At 44.7% G+C, this 22,503-nt stretch overlaps 1 protein-coding gene across 1 annotated transcript in view; it reads left to right on the forward strand.

Moving 5' to 3' along the window:
* Positions 1–15,320: 15,320 nt before the first annotated feature.
* scfd1 (sec1 family domain containing 1) overlaps positions 15,321–22,503 on the forward strand; it is a 51,519-nt gene continuing 44,336 nt past the window's right edge. The window contains exons 1-7 of the mRNA XM_071904115.2: positions 15,321–15,387; positions 16,513–16,583; positions 17,324–17,412; positions 19,188–19,278; positions 19,477–19,599; positions 20,263–20,350; positions 20,717–20,806. Coding sequence (XP_071760216.1) covers positions 15,357–15,387; positions 16,513–16,583; positions 17,324–17,412; positions 19,188–19,278; positions 19,477–19,599; positions 20,263–20,350; positions 20,717–20,806 — 583 coding nt within the window. The 5' untranslated portion in view covers positions 15,321–15,356. The remainder of the gene's footprint in view (positions 15,388–16,512; positions 16,584–17,323; positions 17,413–19,187; positions 19,279–19,476; positions 19,600–20,262; positions 20,351–20,716; positions 20,807–22,503) is intronic.

The raw sequence follows: 22,503 nt of genomic DNA on the forward strand, positions 1-22,503 counted from the left end.
CTACCCTTTGTGACTACATATTCTCCATCTGCTGTTAAGCTGGTCAGAGTGATCAAAGATAATTTCCAAAATGCCATCAGAGGAACAGAGATCCTACCGGATCACAGGGTGATTGCGGCCTTCAGGAAAAACAGAAATCTGCAGGATCACCTTGTGAAGGCCAAAATCAAGTCACTATCGACCCCAAAGGTCAAAGGTCACGGGGATTTTTTCAAGCACCAGACATGGGTGCGCAGCAAGCATAATAACAATGTTTTCCGGACAATAGATCGGGGGAGTCCCCATTCAAAAAATTGTGTTTATTTAATTACCTGTGCCAAATGTGGACTACAATATGTCGGTGAAACGGGGAATACTATGCTGGTCAGATTCACCCAGCATAGACACAATATCACGAGGAATAAAGAGGCACACACCCCACTGGTCAAACATTTCACATCCCATGGCTGGCCATCGGTCCAGGCCACAGTAATCCAGAGCAATCCCAGATGGAGTACAGCCCAGAGACAACGGGCTGAGAGGCTCTGGATTGCAAAATTAGGCACTATTGATCCCAGGGGCCTAAATGAAAAATAGACTAGGTCTGCCTGACCTCAACCCAACCTTTGCCCCCACCTAAACCCAACCCCAACCCACCCCTTTAACCTTAACTCCACATCCACCCCCACCCATACCCTTAACCCAACCCCGCCTTTTCCCCTACCTAAACCCAACCTGACCCCTAACCCCTAACCTTAATCCCACCCCCACCCATATCCTTACCCCAACCCCACCTTTTCCCTCACCTAAACCCAACCCAACCCCCAACCCCTAACCTTAACCCCACCCCCACCCATATCCTTACCCCAACCCCACCTTTTCCCTCACCTAAACCCAACCCAACCCCCAACCCCTAACCTTAACCCCACCCCCACCCATATCCTCACCCCAACCCCACCTTTTCCCTCACCTAAACCCAACCTAACCCCAAACCCCTAACCTTAACCCCACCCCCACCCATATCCTCACCCCAACCCCACCTTTCCCAAATCTAAATCCTATCTCACCCTAATCCCTAACCTTAACCACACCCACACCCATCCCCTAACCTCAACCCCACCCTTTACCTATCCCTAACCCCAACCTTTGACCCCCACCCCTGCCCCCAACCTTCATGGGATCACAATTTGACCCACACTTTTGACCCCAAAAATCCAGGGGAGCAGTGGGCAAATTCTGACCCCTGCTCCTGACCTTTAGGGGCCTGCACCTCACCCCTATGTTTGACCCCAGGGGCCTGCACCCCACCCCTATGTTTGACCCCAGGCCCACACGGGCTACGGGGAATTTTTCAGCATCAAACTGATGGAACAAAACACCCCACACCCCACACCACCACTACGAAATCGGATGGGGGGTTAGGCTCAGGTGGGGGGCTTGATCGGTCTCAGGGACTCACAGTGATGGCCAGTGCATTCAGTTTCGTCTCCTACGGAGACGAAACCAAACTTCTCCTTCACCTAACCGGCCCGTGCCTCCTGTGTCCCCCTCTGGGATTGATTTTGCCTCCATTACCGGCCTTTCCATATTAAGAGTGCAATAACACATGATGGCACCTGATATAATTTTATTTACAATTTTCAAAAATTAAAATGCATATTTTGGGACATAAAAAGGCCAATTGTGGCTCTTAGGGTCAAAAAATTAAAATTAAAATCACCAAATTATGACCCCCAACATTATAATATTCAATAATGCAATTTTGGCATTCATTAAATCACTGTATTTCTCTTTTCTGTGTTGGTTTGAAAATCTGGGCCATGTTGCCCCTAACAACATGGCTTAGGGGGGGCCGCTACTGTACAGAAGGGCTTTCCATATTTCTCCCCCTGAAGCCCCGCCCCCAATGTACAGTGTAGGCGGACCGCCAGCCACCCATTCATTCACAACCAGGATATCAGCAGAGAGAGATAGACGGACAGAGAGCGCTTTAAACTTTCACAACTCTTCCACAAATTTAGATTTTTACAAGCCTGCCTGAAGAAGGTCTATTTAGGACCGAAACGTCGCGACATAGGCTTGTTTTAGGACTCAAATTTAATAACCATAGCTCACGGAGCTTTTTGTTTTTTTCATTTTCCGCTATTTGGCTGCCGCCCCGCACACACTCGCGGAGCTCAGCCTGCTTTAGCTCTAAAAAATGAGCGACCGGAGAAACGAGGGATACTGGACGGTTGTCGACCGCCGACGTGGCCGCCCACAGCGCCGGGACCACGCCGAGCGGCCTGACAACGACCCCCGCTACCGCGCTCCTCCTCCCCCCGCCCGCCGGCGCACATACGCGTCCGCGGTCAGGGATGGGAGAGCCGCGTTCAGGGACAATCCTCCACGCTACTACCAGAAACAAGGCTACCAGCCACAATTTTTTGATCCCCGGGCCCGTCAGGTCCCGGTTCACCCACGTCACACAAACACATATGTGACACAAAATACCACCAACAAACGGTATAATAAACGGTACAATCCACAGTACGAAAAAACCACAACCAAACAGTACAAAACCAGCTCTGCAAGAGCACATAATAATCAGCAGGATGAACGCCCACAGTCTGATGATCCAAACTTTGGATTAAAAATACGTGGGATTCATCAGATTATTAAAACCATCCACCACCTCAAAAATGTGTCAGCTACAGCACCACCCCCCACCATAAGCAAGCTGACTCACAATTTGGCCACTGTCATCAAACCTGCCATCCCCAATAGCCAGACACAGGCTCTTATTGAGGGTAATGCAAAAAATTGGGAATACACCACTATGCTTATCCTACAGGACCATTACACACACACTATGGACCTGGAAATTGATAAGCTGTCCAAATTATCCACTGAGGACTGGCGGGGCCCCTTTGAGGTGGCTTCCATTTGGGCTAGGAGGAATTTAGGCCGCCGCCTGCTAAATGAAACACTGGAGCAGGCTGAGGCCCTTTTGATAGCCAAGCTGCCTGCCCCGCCACCACCCAATTCTGATGATAACAGGGCCGCCTGGCCACGGCCCTCCACGGTCGCCGTCCCCCCCACACACACAAAAGACACCCCTGTACGGCCACCAACTGCTGTACCGCCACAATCAGTGGCTATCACCGCTGCAGCCACCATGATGGATAAGGGGAGGGGTGACTTGTCTCCTGTGGTTGAGAGTGGAGAGGGGGATGTTATCCCTCCCACCCCTCCCACCGAGGTGTCAACTCCCAAGACTGCTCCGAAAAAACGGAGACGCAGTCTGGGAGAGAACAGAGTTACCACTACAGGAGCTGAGGCTCCCTCACAGCCCCATGTCTCCCCCACACCCTCGACCCCCACCCAGACTCCCTCACAGCCACCTATTGCCATACCGCCACTATCGGTAGCCATGACCACTACGGCAACCATGACAGAGGCGAGGGGTGACTGGTCGCCCGTGATGGAGGATGAGGAGGTGGAGGTCGTCCCCCCCGCCCCTATCCCCCCGACCTCGGGCCCAGCTCTGGGGGCCTCCCCTAAGGAACAGAGGGCTCACAGAAACCCAGGCAGGAGGCCTCAGCAGCAGACCCCCTCCACCCCATCCACCCCTGACCCTGACAGTGACACGAGCGAGGAGGAGGCCTTTGCCCTCGCCGATCTGTCACCGCAGGAGCTGGACGATCTGTTCCGGGACCCAGCACCACCTAAGCCACGGGTCTCCCAATTTGCCGGCACCCTGACCCCGAGAAGCTCTAATAGACTCAAAACAGCTATTAGAAGCCGATTAGACCGCAGCCAAACACAAACTACACTACACACACTCTCCACATCATCCTTAGCACCACGAAGGCCCACCAGACACATGAACACAAACAACAAAATGAAGAGCTGGGGCGTGACTGTGAGCAGGCCAATACTGATGCTGGGGGACTCTAACCTGAGCAAACTCCCCCCTTTCATATCATCAGACCTGCAAATTGATAGCTACCCGGGAGCTACTTTTAGACACGCTGAGGCCATAATCACCAAGGCCATTTCCCTCACTGCAGCCGAACAGGTCATCTTGTCATTCGGCATCAACAACAGGCAGCAAGATGTTAAACAGACAGCTGTTAAACAACTACAGACTGCAGTCAGGGCAGCAAAGTCCAAATTTCCACTGGCTGAAATCTGGGTGCCCATAATTAACTACTCCCAGTATCTCCCCCCAGATGAACAGAGCAATTTGGCCGAATTTAACACACACATTGCCAAATTCTACAAACACATACCGGCACTGCCAGCCGACCATTTTGAAACGGAACGAGACAACATACACTGGACCCCCCAGACGGGGCGATACATACTACAACACTGGCGTAACCATCTAAACTAGATATCCCCACAAGCCTGCCTCAGCAGGAGGGGTCTAAAAATGTATTGGTTTTAACCAAAAAACTAAAATTGACTCCCCCCCAATTCACTCTTCTCAACAGAGGCCTAAATTTCATTCCTACTAAAGGAAGTAATAGGTGCATTATTGAACAAAGTAGATGTGATATTCAGCAATATCACAGGAGAGTAAAATTGGCAACCTACTTTCAAAACAAACGGGATACATCACCACCACCGTTCACTCCTAAATCAGACTGGACCCCTCCTAGTAGCAAACTGCCCACAGAAATCAACACCCTTATCCAGCAGGACATCAGCCATTTTGATTCCCACTTTAAAATCAGTCGTATGCAGCCTAACCTCAGCCCACAGGAGGCTAGAGCTCTGAAAGAGCTCAGCGACAACAAACAACTCATCATCAAACCAGCGGATAAGGGCAGTGCAGTTGTCATTTTGGATAGAGAACAATATCTCTGGGAGGGATACAGACAACTAAATGACAAAAAATACTACTCCAAACTGAATAAACCTATCTACTTTGACACAATACCACTAGTAGAGAAAATAGTGCAGAAATTATATGAGAAAAAATTCATAAATGCAAAACAAAAGGCCTATTTACTGGGCAGCTCTGAACCCAGGGCCAGATTATTTTATATGCTTCCCAAAATCCATAAGGATCCCACCAAGTGGAGTAAACCCCATGAAATCCCCCCTGGCAGACCGATAGTATCTGACTGTGATAGTGAAACTTACTACACAGCCGAGTTCCTCGACTACTATCTCAATCCTCTCTCGATGGGACACCCCAGCTACATCAAAGACACATATGATTTTGTGGACAAAATCACAAAACTCCACATCCCCCAGGATGCCATTTTATTCACCATGGACATCGACAGCCTATACACTAACATCGACATCAAGGAAGGCATACAAACCATAAAAAACATATTCCAAAAATATCCCGACAAAAAGAGGCCAGACAAAGAATTACTCCAATTATTAGAGATCAATTTGACCAAGAATGACTTTGAATTTAATGGTGAATTCTTCCTACAAATTAAAGGCACTGCTATGGGCAAGAAATTTGCACCGGCATATGCCAACATCTTTATGGCCGAATGGGAAACCTCGGCCTTGGCCTCCTGCACTAAAAAACCTTCCCACTACTATAGATATCTGGATGATATTTGGGGAGTGTGGCCCCACTCGAGAGAGGATTTTGAACTGTTTTTAGACACTCTGAATAATCATAACAACTCTATTAAACTCAAATCAACTACCAGCTTGACCTCTGTGGATTTTCTGGATACCACCACATATAAAGGGCCTAATTTTTCAACCACATCCACACTGGATATCAAGGTATTTTTTAAGGAGACAGACACTCATGCTCTGCTCCACAGAACCAGTTACCATCCCAGGCACACATATGCTGGCTTGGTTAAATCCCAATTATTGAGATTCCACAGAATATGTACTCAGAAAGAGGATTTTAAACAAGCCACTAGGATACTGTTTGCAGCTTTATCCACCAGAGGGTATCCTCGCTCCTTTTTGAGAAAGTCTCTCAAAACCTTTCTGCAAACTAAGCCTCATATAGTGACAGATATACTACCCTTTGTGACTACATATTCTCCATCTGCTGTTAAGCTGGTCAGAGTGATCAAAGATAATTTCCAAAATGCCATCAGAGGAACAGAGATCCTACCGGATCACAGGGTGATTGCGGCCTTCAGGAAAAACAGAAATCTGCAGGATCACCTTGTGAAGGCCAAAATCAAGTCACTATCGACCCCAAAGGTCAAAGGTCACGGGGATTTTTTCAAGCACCAGACATGGGTGCGCAGCAAGCATAATAACAATGTTTTCCGGACAATAGATCGGGGGAGTCCCCATTCAAAAAATTGTGTTTATTTAATTACCTGTGCCAAATGTGGACTACAATATGTCGGTGAAACGGGGAATACTATGCTGGTCAGATTCACCCAGCATAGACACAATATCACGAGGAATAAAGAGGCACACACCCCACTGGTCAAACATTTCACATCCCATGGCTGGCCATCGGTCCAGGCCACAGTAATCCAGAGCAATCCCAGATGGAGTACAGCCCAGAGACAACGGGCTGAGAGGCTCTGGATTGCAAAATTAGGCACTATTGATCCCAGGGGCCTAAATGAAAAATAGACTAGGTCTGCCTGACCTCAACCCAACCTTTGCCCCCACCTAAACCCAACCCCAACCCACCCCTTTAACCTTAACTCCACATCCACCCCCACCCATACCCTTAACCCAACCCCGCCTTTTCCCCTACCTAAACCCAACCTGACCCCTAACCCCTAACCTTAATCCCACCCCCACCCATATCCTTACCCCAACCCCACCTTTTCCCTCACCTAAACCCAACCCAACCCCCAACCCCTAACCTTAACCCCACCCCCACCCATATCCTTACCCCAACCCCACCTTTTCCCTCACCTAAACCCAACCCAACCCCCAACCCCTAACCTTAACCCCACCCCCACCCATATCCTCACCCCAACCCCACCTTTTCCCTCACCTAAACCCAACCTAACCCCAAACCCCTAACCTTAACCCCACCCCCACCCATATCCTCACCCCAACCCCACCTTTCCCAAATCTAAATCCTATCTCACCCTAATCCCTAACCTTAACCACACCCACACCCATCCCCTAACCTCAACCCCACCCTTTACCTATCCCTAACCCCAACCTTTGACCCCCACCCCTGCCCCCAACCTTCATGGGATCACAATTTGACCCACACTTTTGACCCCAAAAATCCAGGGGAGCAGTGGGCAAATTCTGACCCCTGCTCCTGACCTTTAGGGGCCTGCACCTCACCCCTATGTTTGACCCCAGGGGCCTGCACCCCACCCCTATGTTTGACCCCAGGCCCACACGGGCTACGGGGAATTTTTCAGCATCAAACTGATGGAACAAAACACCCCACACCCCACACCACCACTACGAAATCGGATGGGGGGTTAGGCTCAGGTGGGGGGCTTGATCGGTCTCAGGGACTCACAGTGATGGCCAGTGCATTCAGTTTCGTCTCCTACGGAGACGAAACCAAACTTCTCCTTCACCTAACCCTAACCCTAACCCTAACCCTACCTAACCCCACCTAACCTAACCCTAACCCTAACCCTAACCCTAACCCTAACCCTAACCCTAACCCTAACCTCAACCCCACCCTTTACCTATCCCTAACCCCAACCTTTGACCCCCACCCCTGCCCCCAACCTTCATGGGATCACAATTTGACCCACACTTTTGACCCCAAAAATCCAGGGGAGCAGTGGGCAATTTCTGACCCCTGCTCCTGACCTTTAGGGGCCTGCACCCCACCCCTATGTTTGACCCCAGGGGCCTGCACCCCACCCCTATGTTTGACCCCAGGCCCACACGGGCTACGGGGAATTTTTCAGCATCAAACTGATGGAACAAAACACCCCACACCCCACACCACCACTACGAAATCGGATGGGGGGTTAGGCTCAGGTGGGGGGCTTGATCGGTCTCAGGGACTCACAGTGATGGCCAGTGCATTCAGTTTCGTCTCCTACGGAGACGAAACCAAACTTCTCCTTCACCTAACCTCTAAGACTAAGTCTAAGACTAAGTCTAACCCTAGTCTAAGTCTAAGACTAAGTCTAAGTCTAAGTCTAAGTCTGACCTTAGTCTAAGTCTAAGTATAAGCCTTCCAAATACAGACTTCCAATGGGAGAGTCCCAAATTCCAATATGGAACTGCACAATTTGGACCTGACTTTTGCTCCAATCTTGGAACTTCTTTGAATGGGGTGTCTATGGCAGCTACCCTTTCCTGTTGTCGTAGAAAGACGCGGGTGGTACCGTTGGAAAGGTCGTCCCCGAAAACCTATTCAAGGACCTTGGTTCCGGGTCTCTATGACCTTCACAAAAAAAGTTATGACAGAAAGGTCGTTTGGACAGTGGTTTTTTCAAACCTTCATATCTCGCGATAGGAATAGGCTAGTCACATGGGACCGGCACCTATGCACTCAGGGGGAACCCCTGAACACGCCCACCAACTTTCGTCACCCTAGCACATGTAAAAAAAATTCACTACAAGTAGGGTCCAATCGACTCCAAATGGCCCGAAACGTGCTCCTAGACACTTTTTGGAAAAACGTTTCGGACGTGGCACTTAGGCAAATTTTAACATAGTTTTTGCATGGAAGTCTATGGCAGCTACCACTTCCGGTGGTCGTAGGAAGTCGGGGGTGGTACCGTTGGATCGGGCGTCCCCGTTAACCTAGGGGCGGAGCTTAGTTTCGAGTCTCTACGACCTTCACAAAAAAAGTTATTCAAGAAAGGGTCTTCCCGGAATGGTCTAAATAGCGATTTCGACCACTTCCGGTGGTCGTAGGAAGTCGAGGGTGGTACCGTTCGATCGGGCGTCCCCCTAAACCTATTCAAGGAACTTGGTTCCGAGTCTCTACGACCTTCACGAAAAAAGTTATTCAAGAAAGGGTCTTCCCAGAGTGGTTTTCATCCCCTATCCTAACTAACACAAAACCAAACTTCTCCTTCACCTAACCCTAACCCTAACCCTGACGAAACCAAACTTCTCCTTCACCTAACCCTAACCAACATGAATGAATGATTTTTGGTCTCAAGTCACAACATCAATTTGGAGGCAAGAATTGGAGGCCAGACCAGCGACAGACTGCCATCAAGGGCCAACTTTTACAGAATGTAAGTATCCTTTACAGATGGTTTATAGAATTTCAACTCACTAGGCCTTTCCACTACCTACTGACAAACCCCTTACTTACCATAAAGTGAATTTAACCCTAACCCATGTGCAGACTTAATAGTTTAAGTATCTATAGAGTGTTTAAGAGTCTATGCAAAAACAATGTAATCAACAACATGAATGTTCCCTACTGCTGCTCCCACCAGACGTGCTCTGACTCCGTGTGTTCTGTGTGCAGCTGTCTTCTCTCTCCTTCCCCAGACTCCGGTCCAGTGTTCTACCTACCAGTGGACAGATGTTGCTTCCGCCCCTCTCTGCCTCAGCCCGCCCAAGGTTTCTTCCAAGTTTTCCTACTAAGGTTTCTCTTGGGAGTTTTTCCTTGTGTGCATCAGGGTCTAAGGTTGGGGTACCGGGTAGGTTAGGGTATGTAGAATAGGTAGATTGTTTGTCTTGCTAAAATCTGCTCTTGCCTACCTTGTGTTTTTCGCTATGTTTGTCCTATATAATTTTGTTCACCATTGATTATGTTTAGTTAGATCTAGCTAGACACATTCTCTGTAAAGTCCTCTGAGACATGCTTGTCATAAAGGGCTACATAAATAAACAAAAAAAATTGAACTAGTGGTAGCAGGTGTGGTGGGTCTCATCATGCACAGATACTGTCTGTCTCGTTAACTGTCTGTTTGTCTGTCTGTCTGCCTTTCTGTCTAACTATCTGTCTGACAGTGTCACTGTCTGTCCAGGTCCAGTGGTAGCAGGTGTGGTGGGTCTAATCATGCCCAGATACTGTCTATCTGCCTTTCTGTGTAATTGTCTGTCTGACTAACAGTGTCACTGTCTGTCTGTCTGTCCAGGTCCAGTGGTAGCAGGTGTGGTGGGTCTCACCATGCCCAGATACTGTCTGTTTGGAGACACGGTGACCACGGCTTCTCACATGGAAGCTACCAGACTCCGTAAGTATAAATCTGAAAACAAAATGACTGAATTTGTGGCAATAATTTCCAGAATTATGCAGAAAAAATGAACAATACAAACAATATTCAATTAACATCAATAGAATAATGTATTTTGTGCTTATTTTATTTTAAAATACCTGGATTTCTGTCTGTAGAAACTCCCTGTAGAGAGAAGAATGCTTTGTGTGTTCTTCCACACCAGAGAACCAATTCATTTATCAACAGTGTGTATGATCATTTCTACGCAAAGTGTGGAATTAATCAACTTGTACTTGGGAATGTGTGTACATGTAAGCACAGCTCTGACCATGCTTGCACACAGCATCCAGTGGTCGTTTAATATCAAACCATTTTTTCATTATTTCTTACAACGATCTCTCCTCAGATCCTGCAGAATTAGCTGCACTTGTTACTTTCTCCCATGCAGCATGTTTCTTTTGTTAGTGACACTTGAGTGAACCAAACAGTTTGTTTGGATTCAATCTCAGCAACCAGCACCTCTATTTCTGCTGCGGAAAAGTTTCTTTTCCTCGCACTCTTTGCCATTATTCCGGTGAGGAAATGCTTTTTAAAGGGATGTTTTGTTACCATATGGTTGATTGGGGTGTTTCTGAATGCAAATGATCCTGAACCTGCAGCAGCACGGTGGTTTAGAATGTGTGGGATCTATCAACACTGATGCATACTGGTGTGGGACAACCTGCATAAATACTTTTTTTTTTTTTTTTTTAAACTTACGCACTTGTTTCTACGCACTGTTGATAAATGACAGCTCAGGACTTTCTATTCTATTTTTGTCTAGCATACAGAATCCATATCAGTCTGAGTACAGTGAAGCTCCTGACCAGTCTCAAATTGGGATACCAGATAGATACCAGGAAAACAGAGGTATTTACACACACACACACGGCTGGTTAGATGACTACTACACTACTGAGACAGTAACCCTCCTAACGTACCAAACAGAATTCCATGAATCTGTTTCAGTGGAGAGTTTTAGAGTTAATTTATGGTCTGAATTCTCTTTCAGAGGATTTTCACAGATTACCAACTAAAATTAGTCAATTCAGACCCTCCGCTACTCAGCATAATTTTGCATTCTGAGATCTATCAACTGTATTGTCAGAATGTAAAAAGTTTTTCACTAAAATCATAAAATAGCAGAACTTGTTTGTTTTGTAGGTGAAGGGAACGGAGGATACCTACTGGCTGATTGACAGAGATGGTTTCAATAAACCTCTGCCTGTTCCCCCAGACCTCACTGGAGGGTAGGAACATACACACACTGCTCCATGTAAAGTGAATGAATTGTGCTAATTTCTGCTGTTTCACAATTTCACCTCCAACTGGTTTAGTAGCAAAATGCATCAGGATGAACCGGTCTTCATTCAATTAAGATCATCTGTAATATAGGAGATCTCATAACTGTCTGTCTGTCTCTCTGTACCTGTCTGTGTCTATCTGTCTGTCTCTCTCTGTACCTGTCTGTCTCTCTGTACCTGCCAGGCTGTCAGGGCCAGTAATCATGGCATCAGTCTGGATGAGACTCCAGTCGAGAGGAAACAGAAGTTCCTGGATCGACAGAGGAAGATCAAGAAATAGAGGATGCCAACACACACAGCACTAATGCCAACAGGGTCTCAGTTCTGGTTCTTTTGGACTTGATTGTGTCACAGAGTTACTTGGAGACTGGACCCAAGTGCAGAAACCGGCAGAGAGAGAACTTAGCTAAAGCAAAAGGTTTTAATCGAAGAACTTAGGCAGAGTACAAAACAAGAAATCCAAAAGGCAAACTCCGTAACAGGCTGGCAAACCAAGGAATACAAAAACCAAACCTGGCTGACAACAAGACAAGAAGATATTCACAAGAAACACAGGGAAAAACGCAGAAGACGAAGCAGGTAACTAGGGAAAACACAACAGATGAACTGACACTGCTCCAGGGAAACACAGACTACTTATACACACACTAATGGGAAAATGAGGAACAGCTGGCAGGAGGGAAAATGAGTCCAGGAGCTGACAGGCAGAAGGCAGGCTGGTGAAGGGGGAACACGGCAACAGGGCAAAATGAGGGCGATGCAGGGCAGGTGTGGAGGGAAGGAGCACAGAAGGGAGGAAAGTCCAAGGGCATTTAGTGGCTGGCAGGAGGATGGCAGGACTGGGGAGTGAAAGGAGTGGTGACCAGGACACAGGGGCAGACACAAGGGCTAGGGCTAAGAGGGGCAGACACAAGGGCTAGGGCTAAGAGGGACAGACACAAGGGCTAAGAGTGGCAGACCATGACAGATTGCAGCATTTGACACCATTGACCACAATATTCTCATAGATCGTCTCGAGAACTAGGTTGGTCTCTCTGAATGTGTCCTAAACTGGTTCAGAACCTACATTACAGAGAGGAAATTGTTCATCTGTCTTGGAGATCATGTATCAGAGAAACATGATCTAACTTCTGGTGTTGCACAAGGAAGCTGTCTTAGTCCCCTGCTTTTCTCACTATACATGCTTCCATTAGATAATATTATCAGAGAACATAATGTCAATTTCCATAGCTATGCTGACGATACACAACTATACATTTCTGTAGAGCCAAATCATGCACATGCCTTGAGCTCCCTCATTACTTGTCTATTGGCTATCAATGATTGGATGAACACAAATTTCTTAACACTGAATGAAGATAAGACAGAAATACTTTTGGTTGTCCCCAAAGCCAAAAGAGAAGAACTCTCCACAAGACTTGGGAACCTGAATCCCTCGATCAAATCAGAAGTAACAAGCCTAGGTGTTATCTTAGATTCTGATCTAAGTTTTAATTCCCATATAAACAAGGTGACCAGAACAGCATTCTTTCATCTTAGAAATATTGCCAAGGTGCGGCCCTTCCTAACCCAGAAAGATGTTGAAAAGCTAACTCACGCGTTTGTTACAAGTAGACTGGACTACTGCAACACCCTTTTTACCGGCCTCCCAAAAAAGTCTATTGAGAGGCTTCAGCTTATCCAAAACTCTTCAGCTAGACTTTGAACAAAAACAAGGAAGCAAGAGCATATCACTCCGGTTTTAGCTACATTGCACTGGCTCCCAGTGTCCTTTAATTGATTTTAAAGTTCTTTTACTTGTATACAAAGCTCTTAACGGCTTAGGACCGGCCTACATTACAGAATCCCTGCTGTTCTGCATTCCTTCAAGACCCTCAGGTCTTCTGCTGCTGGTTTGTTAGAAGTACAAAACCCCACTCAAAAGAAGATTGGGGATGCAGCCTTTTTTAACTCTGCTCCTAAACTGTGGAACACCCTGCCAGAGAATATTAGAGAGGCGGTGTCTGTAAGCATTTTCAAGCGACTGCTAAAAACATATCTTTTCAGCTTAGCTTTTAAGTAGCCTTCATTTTAACTGTTTCTGTTCAGGATCCCAACAGAGCTGACACGGGCAAGTACGAATTTTCATTGGTCTTGTCCGGGTAATGCTTACTTGCACAAGTGAACACTATATGTGGGGGGGGGGGGGGGGGGGGGGGGGCAGAGCTTTACCCTGTATGATCCTCATCCATCTGTGGATGGGGAGGTTTTTGACCAAGAGGAGAATCTATGATTCTCATCTGCCTGAGGCAGTGAGATCTGACGTAAATATCAGATCAATAGTAGATTCAGGAAGGACAGGGGAAAAGAAAATTAAAGAAAAACATATGGGTTCACTCACAATGTGCATGTAAAAGTGGGAGTATTTGTTGTGTTCTTTTATCTTTCTATTTTACTTGATTTGATTCTTTTAATGCAATGCATTTTGCTTGTTCTTTTTACCTTTTTATCTGTCTTATCTGTCTTTTATTGATATAAAGCACTTTGAGCTGCATGTTGTGTATGAAAGGTGCTATACAAATAAAGGTTATTATATTATTTTTATTATAAGTCTAATATAGTCTAATATAAGGTTCTGTTGTTCTGCTTGACCACAAGTCTGTTGTACAGGCAAAGCACGCAGCATTTTGTGTTTCCATCTCAATCTTTTTTCGGCACTCATATTTATTTGGCAAAACTGTCTGGCTGAAATATTTATGGGGATCACACACGTTGGATGCAACGTTTTGATGAGGCTTTTGAATCCGTCTCTCTCAACAGTTTGAACAGCCACCATGTCCTTGGCAATGTTTGATACTTTTATTATAATACTGATAATTATATTAATAATTTCATTATTAGTATGACCTTTTCGCCCATATGTGATTCCAATAATTGGCATTCAAAGGGCGTGTGCCTCATGTGACTATTATGTTTCAATTGTTTTTATATTAATTTTGTGTTCTTAGGTCATGTGATATTGAAGCTGTTCAATAATTATCCCCTTATTTTCCATTGAAACACTAAACTAAGCTTTTGGTGTGTGTGTGTGTGTGTGTGTGTGTGTGTGTGTGTGTGTGTGTGTGTGTGTGCCCCATTCGGCCCTTATGTTAAAATGTTGCAACATTGTTTTTTAATTACTGTGCCATGTTCAATGAAAGATATTGAACAACGTAATTGTTTTTTTTAATTAAAACATTTCTTGGTGCTTTTATTTACATTCAAAAGCAGAATGTCGCATGTTCCCACTGGGTGAGAAGTGTCTGATGCTGGCTGTGAGTTATTGGATCATGTAGTATAGTTTAGTATAGTATAGTATAGCATAGTATTATATTATACAATACTATACTATACTACATTACATGACTATAGTATCGTATACTATACGATACTATAGTATTTAATGTATAGTGAAAAACATAATTCCATGAAAATATCCCATAAAAATAAACAAAACGATGACAATAAAAACAAAACATGACATGTCTTAGAATTTCTTGAGATTGATTTTGAATCACTGGGTCACATGACCTGGAAGCTATTGAAAAAAAACACCTTATTTTTGCATTTAAATATTTATTAACAATTAAAAGGAAGGTTGAATCTGAATAACTGTCTTTACCGGTCAGCTCCTTTTGGCTTCAGGTATTTTCTACAGTGAGTGACAGCTGTTTGTTTTTCTGGTTCAATATCTTTATTTAAACAAAGCACAATCACAGTTACAGTGGATTGGAGTGACAGACATTTCATACAATCACAACAAAATATTCAACATGTAAACAAACAGAAGTAAACATGGAGTCTCTCTTTCTTTGTTTGTCCACAGAGATAAAACAGTTTGTTGTTTGCTGTTTTATCTGTTGTTTGTCGCTCCTCACTGACACAAGTCGACGTCAGGCTGCCGCACGTCATCAGAAGCCACGTCATCAGACGCCCCGTCACCACAACATTAAAGATGGCGGCGTCCGTCCGGGAGAAGCAGACAGGTCTGGTTTACTAAAATTCACTTTTTCTCAGTAATCTGTCAGCAGACAGCAGATCGGCTGTAGAGCAGCGAAGTGTCGCGATACAGGAGAGAATATCATCTTCTGTCCGACATTAGAGATCTATCAGCAGTATCGATCCGCTAACCGGCTAACTGACGCTAACTGTCAGTCAAACTGCTGCCAGTTAATCTGATGAACTGTTTCTCTTTCACTACATTAAAGTAAAGCTTCATATTTCTCCACGAAGTCACAAACTGCAGTAACAACTTAACGGGACGGTAAACTAGCTGTTATCTTGTTAGCTCAAGCTACGGCTAGCAGGCTGATGGTGTTATTAGCTAACGTTAGATAGCCTGCTAACGCTAACGGCCGTTTCATCAAAATATTGATACTCTGAAATAATATTGATAACGTTGAAAAGCTTTGCTTGAGTCTTCTTGTAGTTACAGAATGAATTAATACTCAACAAAAGGACATCAAAGTTCAACTGAGCGCTCTGTGTTATTAAGTCTGAATGTATTAAGATAAAATAAGATACTTTATTGATTTATAGACATTATTTCAGCAGGAATACTGTGGGAGCAGTGGGAATATTTAACACACTGCTAGAAACATTTTCATTTGAAAATGTTCCAATTTTAGTTATAAAAGTTTTTGTGTCAGTGGGTCAAAGTAACTGAAGCCACAGAAATCTGTCTGGAAACTGATAAGATTAAGGTGATTATCTATTTCATAGTTACTGATATGGAACCTGATTTAACTGAATGAAGTTATATATTTCTATATATGGTTCTGTGTGTTATTCTTTAGGGTAATTTTCTTTAGTGTAGTCCTTCAGTTCTTCTGCTCAGATCAGCTGAACTGATTCTGAACATGTAGAGCAGAGACTCCATCAGTCATTTATTTATTCATAACTTCATTTATCAGAAGTCACACTGAGTGTCCCATGAGTCGGGTTTTAGGTTTGATGCTCCCTGTCCGGCTGCTGCAGTTTGTGTGTGTGTGTGTGTGTAGTGTGTTCTGCAGTGTGTGTGTGTGTGCAGTGTGTGTGTGTGTGCGTGTGTGCGCGCGTGCAGCCGGTTCAGATCCCGGCTTCATGTTTCTCATCAGTTTGTTTTCCTGCAGCGGCTCTGAAGCGAATGCTGAACTTCAACGCTCCGCCTCTGAAGAACACAGCAGCTGAGCCAGTATGGAAGGTACAGCATGGCCTCAGCGCACACACACACACACACACACACACACACACACACACACACATATATATATATCTACACACATTATCGGGGCAGCAGTGGCCTGGAGTTAGAGAACTGGGCTTGTGACTGTTTGGAGTAAAATAGTTTTTTGACAGATTTGACCAGCCAAGATGACTAACAACACTTTCTTAATTAAAGTTTAACTGCTTGTTCACACTGAGCGACTTGGTTGATGTGTCGCTAGATTCTGACAGAGGCTCCGCCCACAATCACAGCCAGACTTTCATGAGTTAACACAGCTAGCTGGGAAGTGCTAATTAGGAAGCATTACTGCAAAATAAACATCGATGGATCAGCTGTTCTCCATCTTCCTTTCTGAGGAGTTTCTTCCTTTCCCAAATAAAAGCTGTAGTGAACTGAAGCTTTGAACGACTGGAATCAACTTCTCCATTTTGAACTGTTGTTCACGAAACTAAAGCACATCAGTAAGGAAACAAGGAAACGCAGGAATCTGATTGGTCGATGGCCGATGGCGATGAAACATCTGGAGCTTCACATCAGCAGCAGGATCACCTTCGGTCCTGAAGCTGCTTTGGATAAAACCGTCCACCAGGTGGCATCATGTTCCCTGTGATGATCAACAGGACAAGAACATAGAACTTCCACTGACTTGTTTCCTCTGCTGTGTGACCTTTGTCCTGTGTGTGTGTGTGTGTGTGTGCGTGTGTGCGCGCGCGCAGGTGCTGATATACGATCGGTTCGGTCAGGACATCATCTCCCCCCTGCTGGCTGTCAAAGAGCTCAGGGACATGGGCATCACCCTGCATCTGTGAGACACACACACACACACACACACACACACACACACACACACACATTACTACACTGTGGTTTCACAGTAGTGGTGAAACAGTCGCTCAGCAGCTTTTTCCAGAATCAGCAGTTTTCTTTCAGTTTTTACTCGGCTCATTTACTGTCGTCAACTTGAAAGAAATTCACAGTGACAGACACAAATCTATACAGAAATCTATCTCTATCTCTATTTCTCTATCTGTATTTCTCTATCTCTATAGAGTTGAAACGTTCGGTTCCAGAAGAGTTTCGGACCAGCCACCAGACTCATTGGGATATTTAACTTTATCGATAGCTGCCATGTTACACAACAGAGAAGCCCTTCAGTGTCCCACATCAGAAAACCATGCTAAAGGTTGCTGTAATGATCCTCGGTTATAAATGTTTCAACATCATTTGTGTCAAATCGTGTTTTTTCTGTCGCTTCCGTGTTTAAAATGGCACCAAACACTACAGTACCCATGATCCTTAGAGGGAGTTACTATGGTGACAGGACAACTCGCAACGCTGATTCGGTAGGTGTGTCAAGCACATAGCGGTAGAATTAGTATTCATGATATTTGCCGAATGTAAATCTTACAGCGTCATGTTGCTATAGAGACGACAGCTGTGTGGAGCAGAGCACCAGCGAGCTGACAGCCAGTTCTCTGATACCTGCTGTGAAGTCGCTGATTAAACCTGATGAGCCGATCTACCGCTGCTTCAGACTGAGACGATGGAAAGCGGTAGAAAGAAGTGCAGTTGTTCTCTCCTGACCGATAGTTGCAGCCAGGTACAAAACACTGGACCATGTTCTTCTTGTCTTAACGTTGTAACTCTTTAAAGTCCATGGTTGTAGCGTTAGTCTTGTATGACTAGCTCTAGATATAGTTTGTCTCTCCCACATGACAAGACGACGGAGCGAGCTCTGTGATTGGGGAACGTCGATGGCGCAGTTCTCCCTGGGATGAGTAGTTTATTTACCCTCTGACACCCAGATGTACACAGTCTTGTACTATACTCAGCCTTAAAACCAATTCTCAGATTTATATACTCACCCTAACCATTTCTTGTTCTAGAAAACTAAAACACAAACCTTAAAATCAATTCTTCAATTTACAAATTTACTTAAAAACACTTTTCAAACCAAACACCTTCCTTTTATCTCAAAGTCAGAAGGATCAGAAATGCAGTTGACGGCGGATGGCCAGTGCCTCACCTAGATAGCCCTGATGAAAAGCCCCTCGGTTCTTTGAAACAGTTGTGGTCAGGGCTCTAACCCTAACCATAACCCTGTGGTCAGGGCTCTAACCCTAACCATAACCCTGTGGTCAGGGCTCTAACCCTAACCATAACCCTCTGGGTAACACATCCACAAACAACCAACCTTACCTTTTTTTTCCAACTACGCTAGTTTTCCCGATGCAGCTGCTACTCGTTTGAGCTGCTGGCTCACTCCGTAGCGGTTCAGGTCATTCAACTGCTGCAACTCTCTGAATGGCGAGTCACGTGACCATGTGTCTGCGAAAAATGAATGGGTATTTTGCTTCCGGAACTGGAGAACTGGCCACGCCCATGTCTTCGCGTCTCAACTCTATATCTCTATATCTCTATCTCTATCTCTATCTTTATATCCAGACATGTTAACTAAATCATGTTAACAAAACAAAAGAAATGAGACTGGAACAACAATATTAGAGGATTTAAAAGCCTCACATACTGTGGTGGTCTGACTGTGTGTGTGTGTGTGTGTGTGTGTGTCTGCGCGCGCAGGCTGCTTCACTCAGACAGAGACCCCATCCCTGATGTACCGGCCGTCTACTTCATCATGCCAACAGAGGAGAACATCGACAGGATATGCCAGGTACATACACACACACACACACACACACACACTCGCACATTCATACATTCATACACATATACATACAGAGCTCAATACACATGCTCAGTCACATTCTGGGACCTGCACTACCAGTGGATAAGTTCGAGGTTTGACAATTAATAACTAATAATTAATATTCTCTTGTTTGTGTGTGTGTGTGTGTGTGTGTGCGTGCAGGACCTGAGGAACCAGCTGTATGAGTCGTACTACCTGAACTTCATCTCTGCCATCAGCAGGAGTAAACTGGAAGACATCGCCAGCGCCGCGCTGTCAGCTAACGCCGTGAGCCAAGTCACCAAGGTAACTGCTGCTACTGTGGCTTTATATTTATTATTAATGTAGGTTTATATAATCTGATTATTGTATGGTTATATAGTCTGATTAATATAGTACTATATAATCTGATTACTGTAGGACTATATAATCTAATTACTGCAGGTTTACAATCTGATTACTGTAGGGTTATATAATCTGATTACTATACGGTTATAAAATCTGATTACTATAGGGTTATATAATCTGATTACTGTTGGGCTATATAATCTGATTACTGTAGGACTATATAATCTGATTACTGCAGGACTATATAATCTGATTACTGTAGGATTATACAGTCAGATTATTATAGTATTAAATATGATTGGTATAGTATTAAATAAATTAAATAAACTGTTCAAGTATTAGACCGTGGTCTCTGTTTGTTCTTTCCATTGCATAAAGAAAAGCTTTAAAATAAAATACAAAAAAAAAATAAAAAGTATTATACGGTGTGATCTGTCAGTCTGCACCACACACCTAAACTACATAGTTGGTACTAGGAGTAGCAGGGGTTAAACTAGCACTGTTTGATCATTATACTGGAGTAATACTGATTGATCAGTGTAATGGAGTAATATTGATTGATCAGTGTAATGGAGTAATATTGATTGATCAAAGTGGTATTGATCTCTGTGTGTGTGTCAGGTGTATGATCAGTATCTGAACTTCATCACTCTGGAAGACGACATGTTCATCCTCTGTCACCAAAACAAGGAGCTCATCTCCTACCATGGTGAGACACACACACACACACACACACACACACACACACACACACACACACACGGAAACAACACATTTCCACCAAAATCTCTAACCTGCAGGATGACTGGTGGCCAAAACTCTGTCCAATAAACAGCTACTTGTGAGTCATGTGACTTTTGTTTCCAAGAACTGGTTGGCTGTGATTGGTCAGTTTCTCCCTGTCTACCTGTCTGTCTGTCTGTCTTAACTGTCTCCCTGTCTGTCTGTTTACCTGTCTCACCTGTCTGTCTGTCTGTCTGTCTGTCTGTCTGTCTACCTGTCTCACCTATCTGTCTATCTGTCTACCCGTCTCCCTGTCTCCCTGTCTGTCTGTTGCACCTGTCTGTCCCTGCAGCTATTAACAGAGCAGACATCCTGGACACAGACATGGAGGCCATCATGGACACCATCGTCGACAGTCTGTTCTGTTTCTTCGTCACTCTGGGTGAGTTCCTCCAGTTCCTCTGGTTCCTCTGGTTCCTCTGGTTCCTCTGGTTCCTCTGGTTCCTCCGGTTCCTCCGGTTTCTCTGGTTCCTCTAGTTCCTCTGGTTCCTCTGGTTCCTCTAGTTTCTCTGGTTCCTCTAGTTCCTCTGGTTCCTCTGGTTCCTCTAGTTCCTCTAGTTTCTCTGGTTCCTCTGGTTCCTCCGGTTCCTCCGGTTCCTCCGGTTCCTCTGGTTCCTCCGGTTCCTCCGGTTCCTCCGGTTCCTTTGGTTCCTCTGGTTCCTCTGGTTCCTCCGGTTCTTCTGGTTCCTCTGGTTCCTCTGGTTCCTCTAGTTCAGGGGTGCCCAAAGTTTTCACCTCTGTGGGCCAAAATGTAATCTCACCAGTGAGCCGTGGGCCAAAATACATAAGCATGTTATGATCATTTTGAAATGCAAACTTTCATATAATTATCGATATTCTTTTCTCAATTACCTCTATGCAACAGTTCTCCCAATCTCCCAAACAAGTTCTCGTGTTTATTCAACATTTTAACAACAAAAAATATATATATTTTTGATACAACTGATTGTTTGAAAAATGTTTGATACAACTGATTATGTACAGTATATACAACTGACTATGTACTGTACCCCATTTGTTAAAAAAACACATTCTCTGTAAAAAACGAAACAATAAACTAAATAATAATAATAATACCTTAATAAAAGCTGCCTGAGCTTGAAAAAAACAACTGTAACCAGTTATTGTAAGTTGGACAAACTAAAGATGTGTATTTTTTAAAAATGTATTTAACCAGCTAAATCCATATAGAGGGGGAGGGGGTCTTGTTCACTCTCTGCATTGAATACTCATGCTGTAACATTATTATTGAACATGTTTGTTAAACAACAGATCCTGTAGCCTTCAGGCCCACGGTGCGTGTTCAATTCAATTCAATTCAATTCAATAATTCCACTAACGTTACTTAAATACCACAAGGTAATAATAATACCTACCGTTAAGTTTGTAGGACATCAGAAGACGATTATCAGGTTTACAAATCCCGTTAAGCGAGTTTGGAGCTGTGGAATGTTAAGTTTCACTTTAGTTTTCACTACAGGAGGCTCTGTCTCCCGTTGCTCATCTCTGAGCCACAGCTGCCCTCTAGAGGCCGTCTCAGGAAGCGTTACTGACTGCTGACTGACTGCCTGCCTGACCTGAGTATGCCCCTTGATGCCCCCGGCTGTGCTGTGGGAAAACTATCAATACAGACTGTGCAATGTTATAATCATTAGGCTACATATTTATAATGTAACAAACATATGAATCACATATTTTTGACATTCAAAGAATATACTGTTGTGTTTTTATCTATTCTAAATTATCTCATATTTCTGACCACCCTCTGGCGGGCCAAATCAAACGTCCACGGGCCACAGTTTGGGCACCCCTGCTCTAGTTCCTCCAGTTCCTCCAGTTCCTCTAGTTTCTCTACAGATCACAGACTGATGAGCTGGACGGTTGGACTGTGTGAAGCTGTAAAAGCTGATACTGATATGTTTGGATTGAATTTGATGATATTTATTGCTTTCAATATCTTGAAATTTGACCGCCAAAAAATTCCATAAAATTCCCAGTATTCAGTGTTTCCTCCAGAGTGGAAAACCTCTGAAACATTTAGAGCATCATGGGACACTAAAACTCACTGCAGGCTAAAAC

This window comes from Centroberyx gerrardi, chromosome 14 (genome assembly GCF_048128805.1).
Source record: "Centroberyx gerrardi isolate f3 chromosome 14, fCenGer3.hap1.cur.20231027, whole genome shotgun sequence".
In the NCBI taxonomy this organism is placed as follows: Eukaryota; Metazoa; Chordata; class Actinopteri; order Beryciformes; family Berycidae; genus Centroberyx; species Centroberyx gerrardi.